General features: G+C 37.1%; 2 protein-coding genes across 2 annotated transcripts; one reads left to right on the top strand and one right to left on the bottom strand.

Moving 5' to 3' along the window:
* Nucleotides 1–3,549: 3,549 nt before the first annotated feature.
* slc35f2 (solute carrier family 35 member F2) lies at nucleotides 3,550–11,628 on the top strand. The gene is made up of 9 exons (XM_067608790.1): nucleotides 3,550–3,680; nucleotides 5,845–5,950; nucleotides 7,107–7,279; nucleotides 7,728–7,855; nucleotides 8,590–8,749; nucleotides 9,121–9,277; nucleotides 10,232–10,284; nucleotides 10,422–10,576; nucleotides 10,898–11,628. The coding sequence occupies exons 2-9, from the start codon at nucleotides 5,862–5,864 to the stop codon at nucleotides 11,123–11,125; spliced, it is 1,143 nt and encodes a 380-aa protein (XP_067464891.1). The 5' UTR covers nucleotides 3,550–3,680; nucleotides 5,845–5,861; the 3' UTR covers nucleotides 11,126–11,628.
* A 1,309-nt stretch (nucleotides 11,629–12,937) lies between these two features.
* LOC137196018 (tripartite motif-containing protein 16-like) lies at nucleotides 12,938–15,310 on the bottom strand. Its single transcript, XM_067608787.1, has one exon. The coding sequence runs from the start codon at nucleotides 15,204–15,206 to the stop codon at nucleotides 13,539–13,541; it is 1,668 nt and encodes a 555-aa protein (XP_067464888.1). The 5' UTR covers nucleotides 15,207–15,310; the 3' UTR covers nucleotides 12,938–13,538.
* Between the last annotated feature and the right edge of the window lie 738 nt (nucleotides 15,311–16,048).

Genomic DNA, 16,048 nt, shown 5'->3' with positions numbered 1-16,048 from the left:
TTGGGCTTTATAAAATTATAACAGGCATTTTTCTCTATTTTTTGACATTTTATAGCTTAAACAATGACTTAATCAATCGAGAAAATGATCTGCAGAATAATTAATAGTGAAAAACATTAGTTGCAGCCTTAATTACTGTTACTGTATGACTACCCTCTACTACAACTATCAGTACTGCTGTCATCACTGCTACCTTCTACCACAGATAGACTGTTGCTGCCACACTTTGACATGTACTGCTGTTGTTACAACTACAGTACTGCTCTCTGTGCTAACAGTAATACAACCTCTGCTACCCCAACTACAACTAAATCTACCATATGTTTATTACTGTATTATTATCAACAGCGTGACCTCCTCCACTTTGGTTATGGATTAAAGTACCTCCAACACATGTCCCCACATTCCTGCAAAAAAACTGACCAGACACAAAGGTTACTATTAAGGTTTATTTCTCAAAAATGTTTCAAAGCCTTCTTATTGGTGAAAAAGTAGTCATGTTTAAATATATTGAGTCAACAAAATCCCAGAATAAGCACATAAAATAAAATAAAAATAAAATAGTCGGATGTATATGCACCTATTTTGCTAAAGCTGAGTATTTGGCCTAAACACAAGCTCTTCAGACTTTGTGCAAAAGTAATAATTTAGAGATTAATATTATATAAAATATATAGAATAATATTTGTGCCTATCAGTATTTCACAACAGGGTCTGTTACTTAGAGTCCCCCTCCAGTAAACAATGTGTTTTCCTTATTGTTCCTACAGAAGACTGTTTTCACCTTCATCTGCTGAAGGAGGAAAGTTTGAGTTTAAATGATGGACCCATGAGCATCACAACTAGTTTGGAGGCAAATGAGGGCCAATAAACAACGTAAACAAGTATGATTTGGAAACTTGAAGCCTTCCAGTGTACAAACACTGAGAACGGACTTAACAGTGGAGTCAGAGGCATCTTGTGTCCAGTAGCTAAAACATATCTGGAGGGGACCTTCAATGGGAAACTGTTGATGTTCTAACTGTCTTCCTACAGTTTTGGACTTAGCTTCTCTGAAAATACATATATTTTTTTAAGAAAACAGCAGTAACAGCATCAGCCTCTTGGAGGACTGAACAGCTTTCTAGTGATGTCAATCTCAGAAATATTACAAAACTATGAGTTTTTAATTTGCAGTTCTTACAAGTGTATTGTGTTTTATACCTTAGTGTTTTTAAGTGGCTTTTTGTTGCCACATTTGCTCTACATGTTACATATTCTTGAGCTGCTTTTATGTTTTGTTGAGCTAAAGACCATTTTCCACTCCGGTGGACAATAAACTTATATTCTGTTCTTTTTATTCTATTATTTTTATTCTATTCAGCTCCAAACCCCCAAAATTACCAGAAAAAAAAATCAGAGACGAGACCTCACTGACCTCAGCTTTGGCCCTCAGTTCTAGTCAGTTATCTTGTAGCTTCCAGTGTACAATCACAACTTTTAAAAATATCCTTTTACCTTAAATCTCAGCACTGTTGAGTAACATGTTAGAGAGAGTTAGAAACAGGTAGGGGAGTGAAGCTGGAGGCAAGAAAACAATATTTGTACAGCTTCAAGGACGGGTACTGTTTCTTACTATCGGTATGGTGCTTGTTATCATTCTTTCTCTGTCAGACAATCTTGGTCAAACGCTTTCTCACGCAAGAGAGCAAGATAATTGTTAACCGTCATATGAGGATAACAAGGGCGGTTTTGGTAAACAAGGTGCATGGCAAAGATGACAAAGACACAGTTCTAAAGGTTGAAATATGGAGGTGAAGAAATGAAAAGCTAATTGAAGGTTCAGTGATTTGTTTGATGTTGTTTCATCTAAACAAAATACATTTTCATCATTAAGCCCCATATACTCCTATATAACTTGGGAGAATTACTTTTTTCTATCTTTTATTACTGTAAAAGTAGCAGTTTAAAAATACTTTAATTACAAGCTACATTACAAGTTCTGCATTCACAATTTTACTTGAGTTAAAGTACAAAAGTATCAGCAAAATATGCTTAAAACAGGAAAAATAAATGTACTCATTATGAAGAATGGTTCCTTTCAGAGGTTTATTAATTATTGGATTATTATTACTGATTCATTAATATGAAAGTAACATTTAAATGTTGCAATTTGGCTTAGAAAAGTTGATCTACTTGATTAAATGTTAGGCATTTTCATCTATAGGAATGCACCATATTTTAGATGATGATATGATTTGTATGGAAGTTTCTGTAAAGTAACTTGTGTTGTCAAATAACTGCAGGGGACTAAAAAGTACATTATTTCCCACTAAAATATAGTGGACTAGAGGCAGCCAGTTGTGGAAAAAGTATTCAGATCCTTTACTTAAGTAAAAGTACCTATACAGAAATGTATTAATACTCCATTACAAGTAAAAGTCCTGCATTAAAAATCCTACTTAAATAAAAGTACATAAGTATTATGAGCTTGATGTAGTTAAAGTATTGCAGTAAAAGTACATAAGTATTATGAGCTTGATGTAGTTAAAGTATTGCAGTAAAAGTACATAAGTATTATGAGCTTGATGTAGTTAAAGTATTGCAGTAAAAGTACATAAGTATTATGAGCTTGATGTAGTTAAAGTATTGCAGTAAAAGTAGTGGTTTGGTCCCTCTGACTGATATATTATTATATATGACATCATTAGATTATTAATAGTGAAGCATCAGTGTTAGAGCAGCATGTTACTGTTGTAGCTGCTGGAGGTGGAGCTAGTTTACATTACTTTATATACAGTTAGCTAGTTTAGTCCAGTGGTTCCCAACCTAGGGGTCGGGCCCCTCCAAAGGGTCAGCAGATAAATCTGAGGGGTCATGAGATGATTAATGGGAGAGGAAAGAAGAAAAAACAAAGTTCTGATACACAAATCTGTTTTCAGTTTTTGGACTTTTTCTCTAATCTTTGATTTTTGGTGAAATATTGGATCATTTGAACATTTATTGAAATGAAACCATGTGAGAAGTTTAGAGGGAAAAATCACTATTTGGTGGAGCTGTTAACAACTCATAGACATGTGAAATGTGACCCCGACTACACACTGCTTTTTGTAAGACGTCAAAAGCCAAAAAGGTTGGAAACCACTGGTTTCATCTTTAACAATGTGTTGTATTTTAAACGCTTGTTATATTATCCATTGTGTCAAATCTTCATCTGAAAAGTAACTAAAGCTGTCAAATAAACGTAGTGGAGTAGAAAGTACAATATTTCCCTCTGAAATGTAGTGGTATAAAGTAGCATCACATTGAAATACTCAAGTAAAGTACAAGAACCTTAAAATTGTACTTAAGTACAGTACTTGAGTAAATGTACTTAATTTCAACCACAGCTTATATCCTGCATGTTAGGACTTTCTTAAACAATAACACTGTTCACATTATTATGCATTGATGAGTAAAATCCCTTTTTGACTTTCATCAGCATCAGACCAAGTTTGACTGCACGGTGCAGACGTCATTTAGCTTTTCCTTTAACCAATCAGAGCGCAGAGGGCGGTCCTACGTAACAGCATGAGGTTAGATTGACCTGCGGCTCCGCGTGGACGGCAGTTAAGTGATAATTCTGACAGACATGAGGCTTCATCACAGCTGGAGAATATCCTCACCTCATCTTCACATCTGTCATGACTGAAGAAGAAGACGTATGTACACAGATATGTTTTTATTTGTTAGCAGAGAGCCTTTATTGACGTTACGGTTTATAATTCAGGAAACCCTTATGATGAATGACTCCAAACTGCACTGAAAATATGACAGTTTAATGTTTCTGTGGTCATTTCCAGTCATTCATACCTGCTTAAACACGATTTTAAACTATATTACGAATCATTATGGGTTACTTTTAAATTCGGGTATATATATAATATCCCAAGTGTTGCTTATCACAGTAAAACAAAACATTTCCTGAAATTGATCCACTTTAAAAGCGCCCGCGCCTCTAATGTAAACGTGCTTTTTAAATTAGCTTCATTACAATATGGGAAGGGTGCAACTCTGAAGTGAGCTGAGGATTAAGGGGAAAGTTAAGGGTAACATAAACAGGCCCCTCAACTAAAAGCTTTAGATTTTACTATGATGTTTAGATATGAAAAATATTGAGTTGTGTTACTATTTTAACTCATTGTACCCTGAAATAACTTACAAAAGGCACTTAAAAATATGCAGCTGTATACGTCTACTTCAGAGGCAAACATTGTACCACTCCATTAAGATAAATGTTACTGGTTATGTTGTAGATTCAGATTTTACTTACAAAATATAACAAATAAAACATGATGCATTGTTATTCATTAAACTATCCAGCATTATATAAGAATCAAATACTCCACCTTGAACACAAGTTAAGTAAATTTAAGTACAATGTGCTAATAATGACTCTCTTTCACTCTTCACTTTTAAGTAAAAATTAAGTGAAATTCCCAGTTAGAGAGAGGGTGAAAATAAAGCGGCTGATTCTCCGTTGTTTGTTTTTTTTCACCACTTACACTTGTGAAAAATTGTTAGACATCATAGCTAAACACTGTTTAAACCCACTTTCAGATTTGTGAAACCTTTATTTTGCTTATGAAAACAGAAAAAAGGGCGATTTCACTGCTTTTTTCCACATCCAGATCCAAAACCACCATACTTAGACTTGTCAGATCTGGATACGATTAACAAGGAAACTCCAGAAACTTATTAAAACACAGTTCCAGATTTGTGAGACATTTAAAAAGGGAGATTTCACTGATATTTCTCCATCCAGACCATATTAGACCAGTTCCAGATCAAAAACCACTGCACTTAGAGCTGTCAAATCTGGATTAGTTGAACAGATTTGGTCTAATGTGGTCGGGATGGGGGAAAACAATCACCCTTTTTTTTGTTTTCAAAAGCAAAATAAAGGAAGTGGGTTTAAACAGTGTTAAGGTTTTTGCTACGATGTCTAACACTCTTTCATAAGTGGAAGTGGTGGAAAAATGTAGAATCTAAATTATACCTAAATTATTTATGTTTCCCTCAAACCTGATTCAGAAGCTAACTTCAGCGTCGTAAAGAGTGCTGTAGCTAAGCATGGGATGAAATTTCATGTCACGGTTATCCTGGCTAAAATAACTGCAATTCACAATATTATCCTGATAACCATCAAAATATGCTTAAAACTCTTAAAATGGCACTAAAACATACTGGAATCACTTTACCTTACATTTTCATAAGAAATAAATATGTTTATTACATCATAGATGGGACACACATTGGTTTTTAGTGAACAAACCTTTTAGTGGAAAAGAAAAATCAAAGAATGACTGTAAAGATGCGGACAATGTGCCAATTCAAAATAAACCAGGAAGTCCATATAGGACTGTACGTTAACGAGCGAGACGGCTTTTTCAAGTCACTCATGTGAGGATATTCACGATTATTCCAATAATGGAAATTCACCACGATCAACTTAACGTGAGTGTTTTTTTTATTGCGATTTGTGATTTAAAATCTTTCATCGTCCCATCTCTAGCTGTAACCAATGTTAAATTCACCACAAGACCGAGCCAGTTGGTTTGAGATCTCACTCTCTAAGTGTAAAGTCTAGGAATAAAAAGCAAAATAGGTTGTTGGGTTTATGGGTTTTTTTAAGTGATATTTTGTCTGTATAGAGAAGAGAAAAGCTACCACCTGTCTTAAATATATCCTGTACTATAATTGGAGTGAGAATCATGAGCCCAACGAGGCAAATCACATTCCTGTGGAGATTTGCTGCTTGGGTAGTCTGATGAAGACAGTGAGCGTGAAAGACTCTAATTCTTCTTCTTTTATCTTTCTTTTTAGGTTTAACGCTTAAAGAGATGGAGAGGCATGAGGAGGAGAGGCTGTGTGGGAAATGCAGGGTTGACTGCGGATTGCACAGTTACAACTTGAGGGATATCTTCACATGGTGAGCACTGATCCGGCTGTAAATGTCGACCTAGCATCTTTAATTTGTCAGTTACTATATGTACGGTAGCGCTGATAAGTTAGCAGAGATAATTTCACCCCAAACCTTGTTTTAAAATGTAATGATGGTTTGTTTGTTGGTGCCAGATGGGATGATTCCAGTATTTAAGAAGCAACTGGCCTCCTGGGATTTTCAAGCATCTTTTCTCGGTTAATACCATTGATTGAGAAAATAGTACATTAATAGTGTAGTATTAATAGTCTGTAAAATGTTCAAACATAGTGAAAAAGTGCCATTTATAATTTCTCTGAGCCCACCATGATGTTTACAATTTGCTTATCTTGTCACATTCAATTTACTGTCATATATGACAAAGAAAAGCAGCAAATCCTCACATTTGCTTAAAGAGAATATTTGGCATATTTTGTATGAAAAATGACTGAAACGATAAATTGTTTGTCAAAATAGCTGCAGATTAATTTTCAATTTATTTAACAAGAACCAAACAGATTGTTAGATACAGATAATCAATGCAACAGATGTAATGTAATGAGTATATCGGGCGTCTAGCTGATGCTAATTTGCAGCCCTCATCTCTGTATTTACAACTACGACTAATATTTGCAGCTCTAATATTACATTTACTGCATTAGTTCTGTTCTGCTCAATACATATCATGTACATTGTACAATAATTATCTTTCAAGAGTCAAAATAATGTAAATACTAACCGTACTACCTAAACCAGCAGCTCTCCTCTGGCCTATGAAAAGAAGCTTTTCATCAAGTCAAAGAAGTCCAACTTCCTGTTAAGTTCACGTTCAAATGTCTGTGTGTTGTTTGTTTTTAATCTCTCGCTCTTGCTTCCAGGAAGCATCAGATCTTGTTCCTAACATGGTGATTGATGTACATGTTAGGAAATGTTGACTGTAATTTTAATAATAGCTCCGTGTGATGACTAAAAGGAGTCACACAGAGCTCACGATCACAAGCGAACACGGGAACGTAGATGAACTGAGAAATCGGGAACTTCGCCTTCAGGCTCAGCTTACGTCTTTCCTCACAGCACCTTCATGAGTGCCGTAGCGAACAGGGGGGGGGGTATATGTGTGTATCAGCTTAAACAGTTGAACATAATGCTCTCGCTGACCCTCCAGGCGTCTGCTGAAGACCATCGCCATGGGCCAGATCCTGTCTCTGCTGATCTGTGGGACGGCAGTGAGCTGCCAGTACCTGGCCGACGCCGGGGTGGAGACGCCCATGCTGCAGAGCTTCCTCAACTACGTGCTGCTGCTGCTCTTCTACACGACCATCCTCAGCACCCGCAAAGGTCACATTGCCGTTCATTTAGGATACATGTACTTCAAATTTTATGATAAAATAAAGGTTTCTTTGTACTTAATTTGCAAATATATGGGTTATCAGTTGCTCCAGGAGTTCTGTCTTGAAGTCAGAAATATGAACACACATTCAAATACAGATTAACTCTACAGTGAGGAACAATGAACTTATCTTTTTGGGCAGCGTTCGCCCCCCCCCCAGGCTACATGTTGTTTTGTCTCCATTCAGCTGTTGTAGCACTGCAACTGTTTCTGAAATTGTAACTAGAAAAAAACTTTATATTTCACACACAATTCAGGAATTTTCTCATAGAAAGGGACATTAAATGTTTTAATGTAAAAATCTCTTTTTTTTCTCATGGATAGACCCAGATAAGGATTAAATAAAATGTATTTCCTCCGTTCCTACTCTGACGTGAGCCTTATCTGTTTCTACAGGTGATAGAAACATCCTACACATTTTAAAAACCAAGTGGTGGAAATACTTGGTGATGGGTCTGGCAGATGTGGAGGCAAACTACGCAGTTGTGAAGGCCTACCAGTTTACCACCCTGACAAGTATACAGGTAAGAGAAAGCAGCGGTCTGGAGTTTTGAACTGCTGCTTAAATAATCAGACAAATAAACAGGACAGTGACCTGCTGGACTCGGTACACATGCCTTGACTTGTTCAGCACAGAGGCCTTGTTATGGGAGTGTTTGATACTGTATATGGTTGAAATCAATATCATGATGTTCACAAAAAAAAACTAAACTATCAACTTCCAATGTCTGTTTGTCATAATATAGCATAAATATGCCAGTCTGGCTATTGCTTTAACATTTTAATACAAGTGCAGATATGATATTTAAGGTTTGATACTGATTCCAAAGCTTTACTTTAAGAGATGTTAACATTATTAACATTAGATTAATATTGAAAGTAAAGCCAAAAGTTTGAATAAAACTGCCACCATGCTCATGTGACTTTACTCCTTTTTTTTTTCATTAAACAAAAAAAACACAAAGTCCTCAAGTATTAAATGTTTAAAATCCAGAAAATAGTCTTATGAGGCACAATTTTGATGTAAATCAGGAACTATCTGATCAAAGAATAAGTTAACATGAGTTTGAATCTGACCAGATGTTTGATGCAAACTTAGTGGCGGATAAAGATGAAGTTCCAACTAAAAAATATCTATATATCCACATATAAATGTCACCTCTATATTTTTTTTATCTTCCTGACCTGTTTTACCTGATGTCTTTCCTTCTCTCTACACGCTTTATCAACAAGACCAATCTGTTATTGTGTGTTCCAGCTGCTGGACTGCTTTGTGATCCCAGTGCTGATGCTGCTGTCCTGGTTCCTCCTGAAGACTCGCTACAGGATGATCCACTTTGTAGCCGTGATGGTGTGTTTGTTGGGGGTGGGGGCCATGGTGGGAGCCGACATCCTGGCTGGAAGAGACCAGGGATCCAGTAAGGACACTTTTCCATCATAAACATCTATAAATGTACTGAAACTTCATGTTGAACATGATCAGTAATAGAAGTGACCTGTTGAGCAGTAAACAATTAAAGAAAATATAAAAAGGTGTGTCATTGTAGCACAAAATGACCATAAAACCAGTAGAAAGTTATTATAACTGATGGAAATGGCCAAATCAATTAGTAATAAACCAGATTGTCCATATTAAATATTTCTTGTTGCTTTATGCTGCTGTATTTCTGTTATTCAAAATTATTCTCCATTTTGAAATCACAGTGTGCTTCTTGCATGAAAATTGCTATTTAAATGAATAATACTGATAATTGCACATTTTTAATTTCCTCTCTTTCTCTGTTTGCAGCCAGTGATGTCGTGCTGGGCGACGGGTTGGTCCTGCTCAGCGCTGTCCTCTACGCTGTATCCAACGTGTGCCAAGAGTACACCGTGAAGAACTTGAGCCGAGTCGAATTCTTGGGCATGATGGGCCTCTTTGGGACACTAATCAGTGGCATACAGCTGTAAGTTATTGATTAAACTCCCCCCTATATTCTACTTTTTTTGATTATTTCCCTATAATTTTGTTGCATCAGTGACTCGGTTACCCAAGTAGAAACAAAAATGGACCAACACGGCCACATGCCTCCAATAGACTCAGAAAGCAGGAAAAACAGGAAGACTTCTCTGAATTACATAAAGAGATCAGCTCATGTAGTAGTTTTATCGACAAATGTCAGATGCATTTTAAGAAAATGGAAAGAAATAATTACAAAATACAGCTACATTCATGCATGTGGTTTAGAGCTTCTCTCTGGATTGAACTTTCATAATTTTCATACTTCTGATACTGTAAGGGACTAAGGAAAGTAAAACAAACATACCTTGTCGAGATACCTTTGACATCACTGTATCAAGCACAATTCAGTGTTTTATGCATTTTCACAATACAAAAAGCTTTTTTATAGAGATTACCTGCTCAAAGTACAAGACTGCTTCATACTGTAATGAGAATCTAAGCTTAAATTCATCTTTTGACCAGAAACTGAATGCTAATGTTGGCTAATGTTGCTAACATGTTAGGTGAAGGTGTTTCTGCTGCCCCCAAGTGGCCAAAAAAAAAAAAGTTATTGCAAGTTTAAATTTTCCAGACTGCCTTTCAAAAACAAATAGTTTGCTCTGTGATAAGACTCTGAGGTGTCAACGCATCTTTGAGCTGCATTACAGTCTGGAGACGTTTGTATCTCTCAGATAACTTACAATAAAATGTTTGTTTATTGATAGTTAAAGCAAATTAATGAGACTAAAAAGAAGACCTCGTTCTTTGCTCTCTAGGGACTGGCACTAAAAAACTGATATTCAATACTTCAGATAAATAAAAACACTTTCTGCAGTCGGACTCAGCTGTAGCTGTGCATGTAAGTGTGAAAACAAGTGTCTTCCTCACCGTCCTGACTCAGTGTTGCTTGGCATTGCAGAGCTGTGCTGGAAATTGGTGCAGTACAGGCAATAAAGTGGGACTTCCGCATCTGTAAGTGAACTTTCTGTCTTGTTAAATTATCAACAAACGAGTATTTGATGACAGTATTGCAACGTATTCACAGCTACTGAAGTATTCTCGCTTTCAAACATCATTGATTTGAAATATCACCTCATTGCGTTGTGCAGCCATGCTGTTTGCGGTCTACACCCTGTGTATGTACGCGCTGTACAGCTTCATGCCCGTCGTGGTGAAGATGACCAGCGCTACCGCAGTCAACCTCTCTCTGCTCACAGCCGACCTCTTCAGCCTCTTCTGTGGCATCTTCCTCTTCCACTACACAGTGAGTGTCATTAAAAAGCATCATGGCGTCACCATCTGTTTAATTGACTTTAAAACCTTTTTGCTGCCTTGAAACATTTTGATAATTGCACAGTGAATTGCGCAATTATCCTGCTCTGTATTTGTCTGACAACAGCAGGACTTGATTTTCATTTCATTTTCAGCAGCAGGAAGTGATGTAATTGATAGTTTTAAAGGTGCTGTTGTGGAAAATCCATTAGTAGTTTTTCTGAATAAAAAGGATCACATGATCCTCGGACAGGAAGAGAATTTCTCAGATTGAAAATGTTAGTAACATCTTTCTCTTGTGTCTCATTAACAGTTTTCAGCTCTGTACATCATCTCGTTTGTCGTCATCACCGCGGGTTTTGTCTTGTTCAACGCCGTTCCCACATACTCTGCTCTACCTGAGTCTGGCTCCAGTGAGGACGACCCCGCTGAAGTGTTTGCCGATCACACAGCTGAGAGCTCTTCAGACCATCTACTGCCAGCAGAAAAAGACCCTCAGAGACCTGAGACGCTCATACCTGCTGCTGCTGCTGCACTTTGACTTGTGTGACTGAAACTGACTGCAGAGAGAAGAAGGCCTTCCTGTTGGTAGACGGGCAGCTAGACTGCAACACTCAGACGTGTGTCTGGGTGCAGAGGTTATTTTTCTTCCATCATAGGTCAAAGGAAAAAGTTCATTTTAAAGAGAACTGTTTAACTTCTTTATTATATTATGTTACAGAAGTACATGTTTTCTTGTGTTTAGCAAGAAAATTTATTTAGCATTTTCCATATTAAGGGAAATGCGGTTATATGACATCTCAGTGCTTGTGGCAGTTTGCATTGATAATGTTTTTGATTCTTATTGACATTATGTAAAATTACTACTGATATGTTACTTAATTTGTACTTGATATCAACTTTTTTTTTTTTAACACAAACAATGCACCAATGTGGCTGCTGTTTACTGTTCTGGTCAGTTACTTGGAAGTTGTTTCTCCTTTTTTATATTTTAATATATTTGGTATTTTGTAAAATACATCAGTTGTGCTGTTTAACCATCAAGTGCATCGTGTCATTGGTCTGTGTTCACATTTAAAAACTAACACAATTCTATTTCTGTTAACTTATGATGGTGTCACAATTTTCAGACTCATGTCATTTGGTAATCTACCAAATATACTGTAAAGAACATGGATTTCTTTGCCTTGTGTTGCCAAAAGTAAAGCATGGTAGCATGCAGCGGCAGTTTTACTTTTTTTTTAATTTTTATTTTTTACTATTAAACAGATTTTTATATTGTTTTTGTCTACATTATTTCACAGTTACTTTACATGTTAAATGTGCTTGTTTGGTATATTTCACATGAGTGACATCTATAAGTTTGTCCATCTCAGTGCTGCACTAGAATAAATGTTAAAATTAATTAAATAATCTTAACCAAATGACCACTTTCAAGCTTTCTCAATAGCTTTCAACCACATCAGTCTTGATCAGCAGATGGAGCCAATTCCATTCTCTGGTTTTAGTCACTTGAGTGCAGTCATTAGTACGGGGTTTGGTGTGGCCTGTGCTGTTGTCCTCACCTGCATAGATGCCAGTGTGCTCTCTGCACTATTCACAACTATTTAACAAAGTTAACAGAACAAAACTAAATTAGTTTCCCTGATGGTTTTTGTTATTGTTCCATTATTCTGTTTTGGTGCAGAACTGTGAAGAAAGATTAGTGCATTAATTCATGTTCACTATGAATTACATTTCATAGGAAATAATGTTTTTGATAATATTGTTACTAACATGTTTCCATCTCAGACATTTTTTAAGTGATATAAATGAAAATATTCAGGGCACTACTCATAACAATAACAGCGACTAAATCAGCAATTTTATTTCTTAACCCGTGTTGAAATAATTCCAAATGTACTAAAGGGATTTGTTATGGTCAGAAGGAAACACAGTTGGAGAAAAGTCTTAATTGTACACTGCACCTCATGGCCAAATGCCGTCTCAGCCAGCAGGTAAGTTTACAGGAAAACTTGACAAATTTGAATATATGTGTCAAAGTAAGTTAAACAGTTAGATACAGACACTTTGATCTCATTATTTTTTTCCAATTTTTCTAGGTCTGTTTTAAAAGAAAGACACTAAGTCCACAAAAAATGATAAAAACTCTGCTCATTTCTCTGACAATTAGTGAAGAAAGTTGAAAGTTCAGAGACTCACTGAAAAACGTTCTTCTGCTCTAAACATGAACACTGAACTTTGTTGTGTTTCAGGAGGAAAAGTGCCTCAAATAAACTCTCATATTAGTTTCACATTTTCTCCAGAAGCTTTTAATAAGATCCTGAAATGAAGACAATTGAAAATATTTTGTTCATTGTTGAGAAAAAGAACTTTATTCATTATATAAACCTTCAGTTTGTTCACACATCTAATCAGTAAAGTCTGTTAAATGACTCTTGTTCAATGATTTCATGTTCAGATTCACTTCATCCACACAATCACTTTGTTTAACCCAGAATGTCAGCTATGTACAAGAAAATAATAAATGATCTCCTTATTGATTATTATCAGGATAGGTACAGTTTTATTGTATATTTCTTTATAAAAATGTACAAAGTGGTGAGAACAAAATACCCATGATAAAGGAAGGTCTGGTGTTTTCTCAGTGGAGGAGAAACAACAACACACAAATACATCAATACAAACATTAAACTAAGATTTAGAACAAAGAGAAGTTTAAATTTTCATCTGAAGAAATGTCAGTAAAAGTTAAAACATCGTCATGAGCAGTGATAGTCTCCATGGATGAAAACACACAGGAAAAAGTGACATTTAAAGAAATTATAACAAAAAAGTTTTGATAATCCCAGTTTGATTGACAGCTGATCTCTGCAGTTCAGAAACACTGGAGACAAAGAAAATGAAGAAATTCAACACAGAATCCGACACATGAAGTCTGAAATGGTTTCTGTCTATTTGAGTTTACAGAACTCAGCTGTGGTTCCATAATCATAAAGCCAAACTCCAGCATAGAGAGGCTGAGTGAATGTGGTCTGGACTCTGTGGAGGAGAGTCATGGTTTGAGAGACGCTGTAGAAGGACAGAATACCTGCTCTGTGATCCAGGTACACTCCTACTCTGGAGGAACCAGGACCTGAGACGGGAGTTGAGATGTTGTTGAACCAAAACTTATAACTGTTAGTGTCACAATCTAACGCCCAAGATTTGTCATTTTGTCCAAATTTACTTTCATTCCATGCTCTGCTGATATTCTTGTATGCAACTGCTACATAAACTCTTGTCCCGCTCCACTCCACCTCCCAGTAACAACGTCCAGTCAGACTCTCTCTACTCAGGACCTGCCAATGTCCAGTGAATCTGTCTGGGTGACTAGAATAAGACTGTTCTTTCCTCATGAATGTTGCTTTTCTGTTCCCCTCAGATAATAACAGATATGTGCATGCAGTGTTTGGATCCAGTGTGATTTCATATGAATATTTTAAGAATCCAGCTCTGGTCCTGGGTTCTGCTTCTGACAGTAAAACGTCCACTTCAGTCACTGTCAGTGAGATGTTTGTCCAGTTCTCCTTCAGGATGTCCTGTAGTTGATCTCTGAGCTCTGACACGGCTGCTGTCACATCCTCAAAGTATCTCAGAGGACGGATATTGATGCTTGATGAGTCTGTAGATGCACTGAGTTGTGACAGTGAGGGGTAGTTGTGTAGAAACTGGTTGTGATCCTCTGTGTGTGAGAGCTGCTTCAGTTCAGCATCTTTCCTCTTCAGCTCAGTGATCTCCTGCTCCAGCTTCTCCTGAAGCTCTTTGACTCGACTCACTTCAGTTTCCTGCTGGGATCTGATCTGCTGCTTCACATCAGAGCTTCTTTTCTGGATGAGACGGATCAGCTCAGTGAAGATCTTCTCACTGTCCTCCACTGCTTTATCAGCAGAGCGACTGACGGCCTCCACTTCCTGTTGAAGCAGCTTCACATCTTTCTCTCTGTCCTGGATTCTCTGCTGGATGTTTTGTCGACTCACCTCGAGCTCTCTCTGCCTCTCAGTCCTTTCTGCTGCAGCTGAGACTGTGTCGTGGCCTTTATGTTCATCCACAGAGCAGAGATAACAGATACTCTGCTGATCAGTACGACAGAACATCTTCATCACCTCATCATGACGAGAGCAGATGTTCTCCTGCAGCGTCTTGGAGGGGTTGACCAGCTTGTGTTTTTTAAATGTAGTTGATTCAAAGTGAGGATGGAGGTGTTTCTCACAGTAAGAGGCCAGACACACCAGACAGGATTTGAAGGCTTTCAGCTTCCTCCCAGTGCAGAAATCACAGGCCACATCTTCAGGTCCAGCATAGCAGTGATCAGCAGGAGCAGCTTGGAGTCCAGTCTTCTTCAGCTGCTCCACTACAACTGCTAACATGGTGTTTTTCACCAGGACAGGCCTCGGTGTGAAGGTCTGTCTGCACTGAGGGCAGCTGTGGATTTTCTTCTCATCCTCTTCATCCCAGAAGCCTTTAATACAGCTCATGCAGTAACTGTGTCCACAGTGAATAGTCACCGGATCCTTCAGTAGATCCAGACAGATAGAACAAGAGAAAGCTTCCCGGTCCAGCTGAACTCCTTGCTGCGCCATTTCAGCTCTCAGTGTCAATGACTGTCTGACTTTCACTTTCTTAGAAATGAAACTAGTTTGAGCTCTGATCTAAACATCATGTGTCTCTGGAGTGAATGGAGGCTGACAGCTCCCTGCACTTCACCACATGTTGGTTACACCCATCTTCAAACTGTAGATCTAAAGGGGAGGGAACAAGGACAGGTGTGGACAGAGTGGAGCTTGTTGTGTTTGAGAGCAGGAAGAAGAGGGAGGAGTTATCAAGCTGCGATTCATTCCAGGAAGAGGAGCCGTTTGAGAGAGATACTGTGTGTTTAACCTTTATTAACAGCATATCAACAAAGTATATTCAGAATGAGTTCATATGAATTCCAGAGATGAATCTTTTAAATTTTCCTTATGGCCTTATTCATTTGTATTATTTCATCATTATCTTTTTATTGTTATTTACTCTGATTTACTCAACTTTAATCAGTTTCACAGCTGGTTTCACAAACATTACCAAAGCTAAAAATATTCATTTAGTTTACATTAGATTTTAATTAGTCTCATCTAATCTGAAGGTAAATAAGTTTAGATTTGGGGGTAAAGCTGGCTGACAGCTAAAAGGACACTTTATCAAACTGAACCAAATAAATGAATGTAAATCACACAAACCAGTTAGGATTACTGCTGGCAAAAAAAATACAAAACAAAATAAAAAAGGAAAAAACAATTTCTGTCTTGCTAGATATGATTAGTCAAGTTCTTGTCAACTCCTAAAACAAATGTTAGTCAGGCTACATGTTACATGACATCATGTATCTTTGCTATCTAATTATTTTGGTTTAATTTATTAATTCATCATTAATCATCATTCTTCA

This window comes from Thunnus thynnus, chromosome 13 (assembly GCF_963924715.1).
Source record: "Thunnus thynnus chromosome 13, fThuThy2.1, whole genome shotgun sequence".
NCBI classification, from domain to species: Eukaryota; Metazoa; Chordata; class Actinopteri; order Scombriformes; family Scombridae; genus Thunnus; species Thunnus thynnus.
Note: the sequence above shows the minus strand (reverse complement) of the source record. Positions and strands in the feature narration are given on the sequence as shown.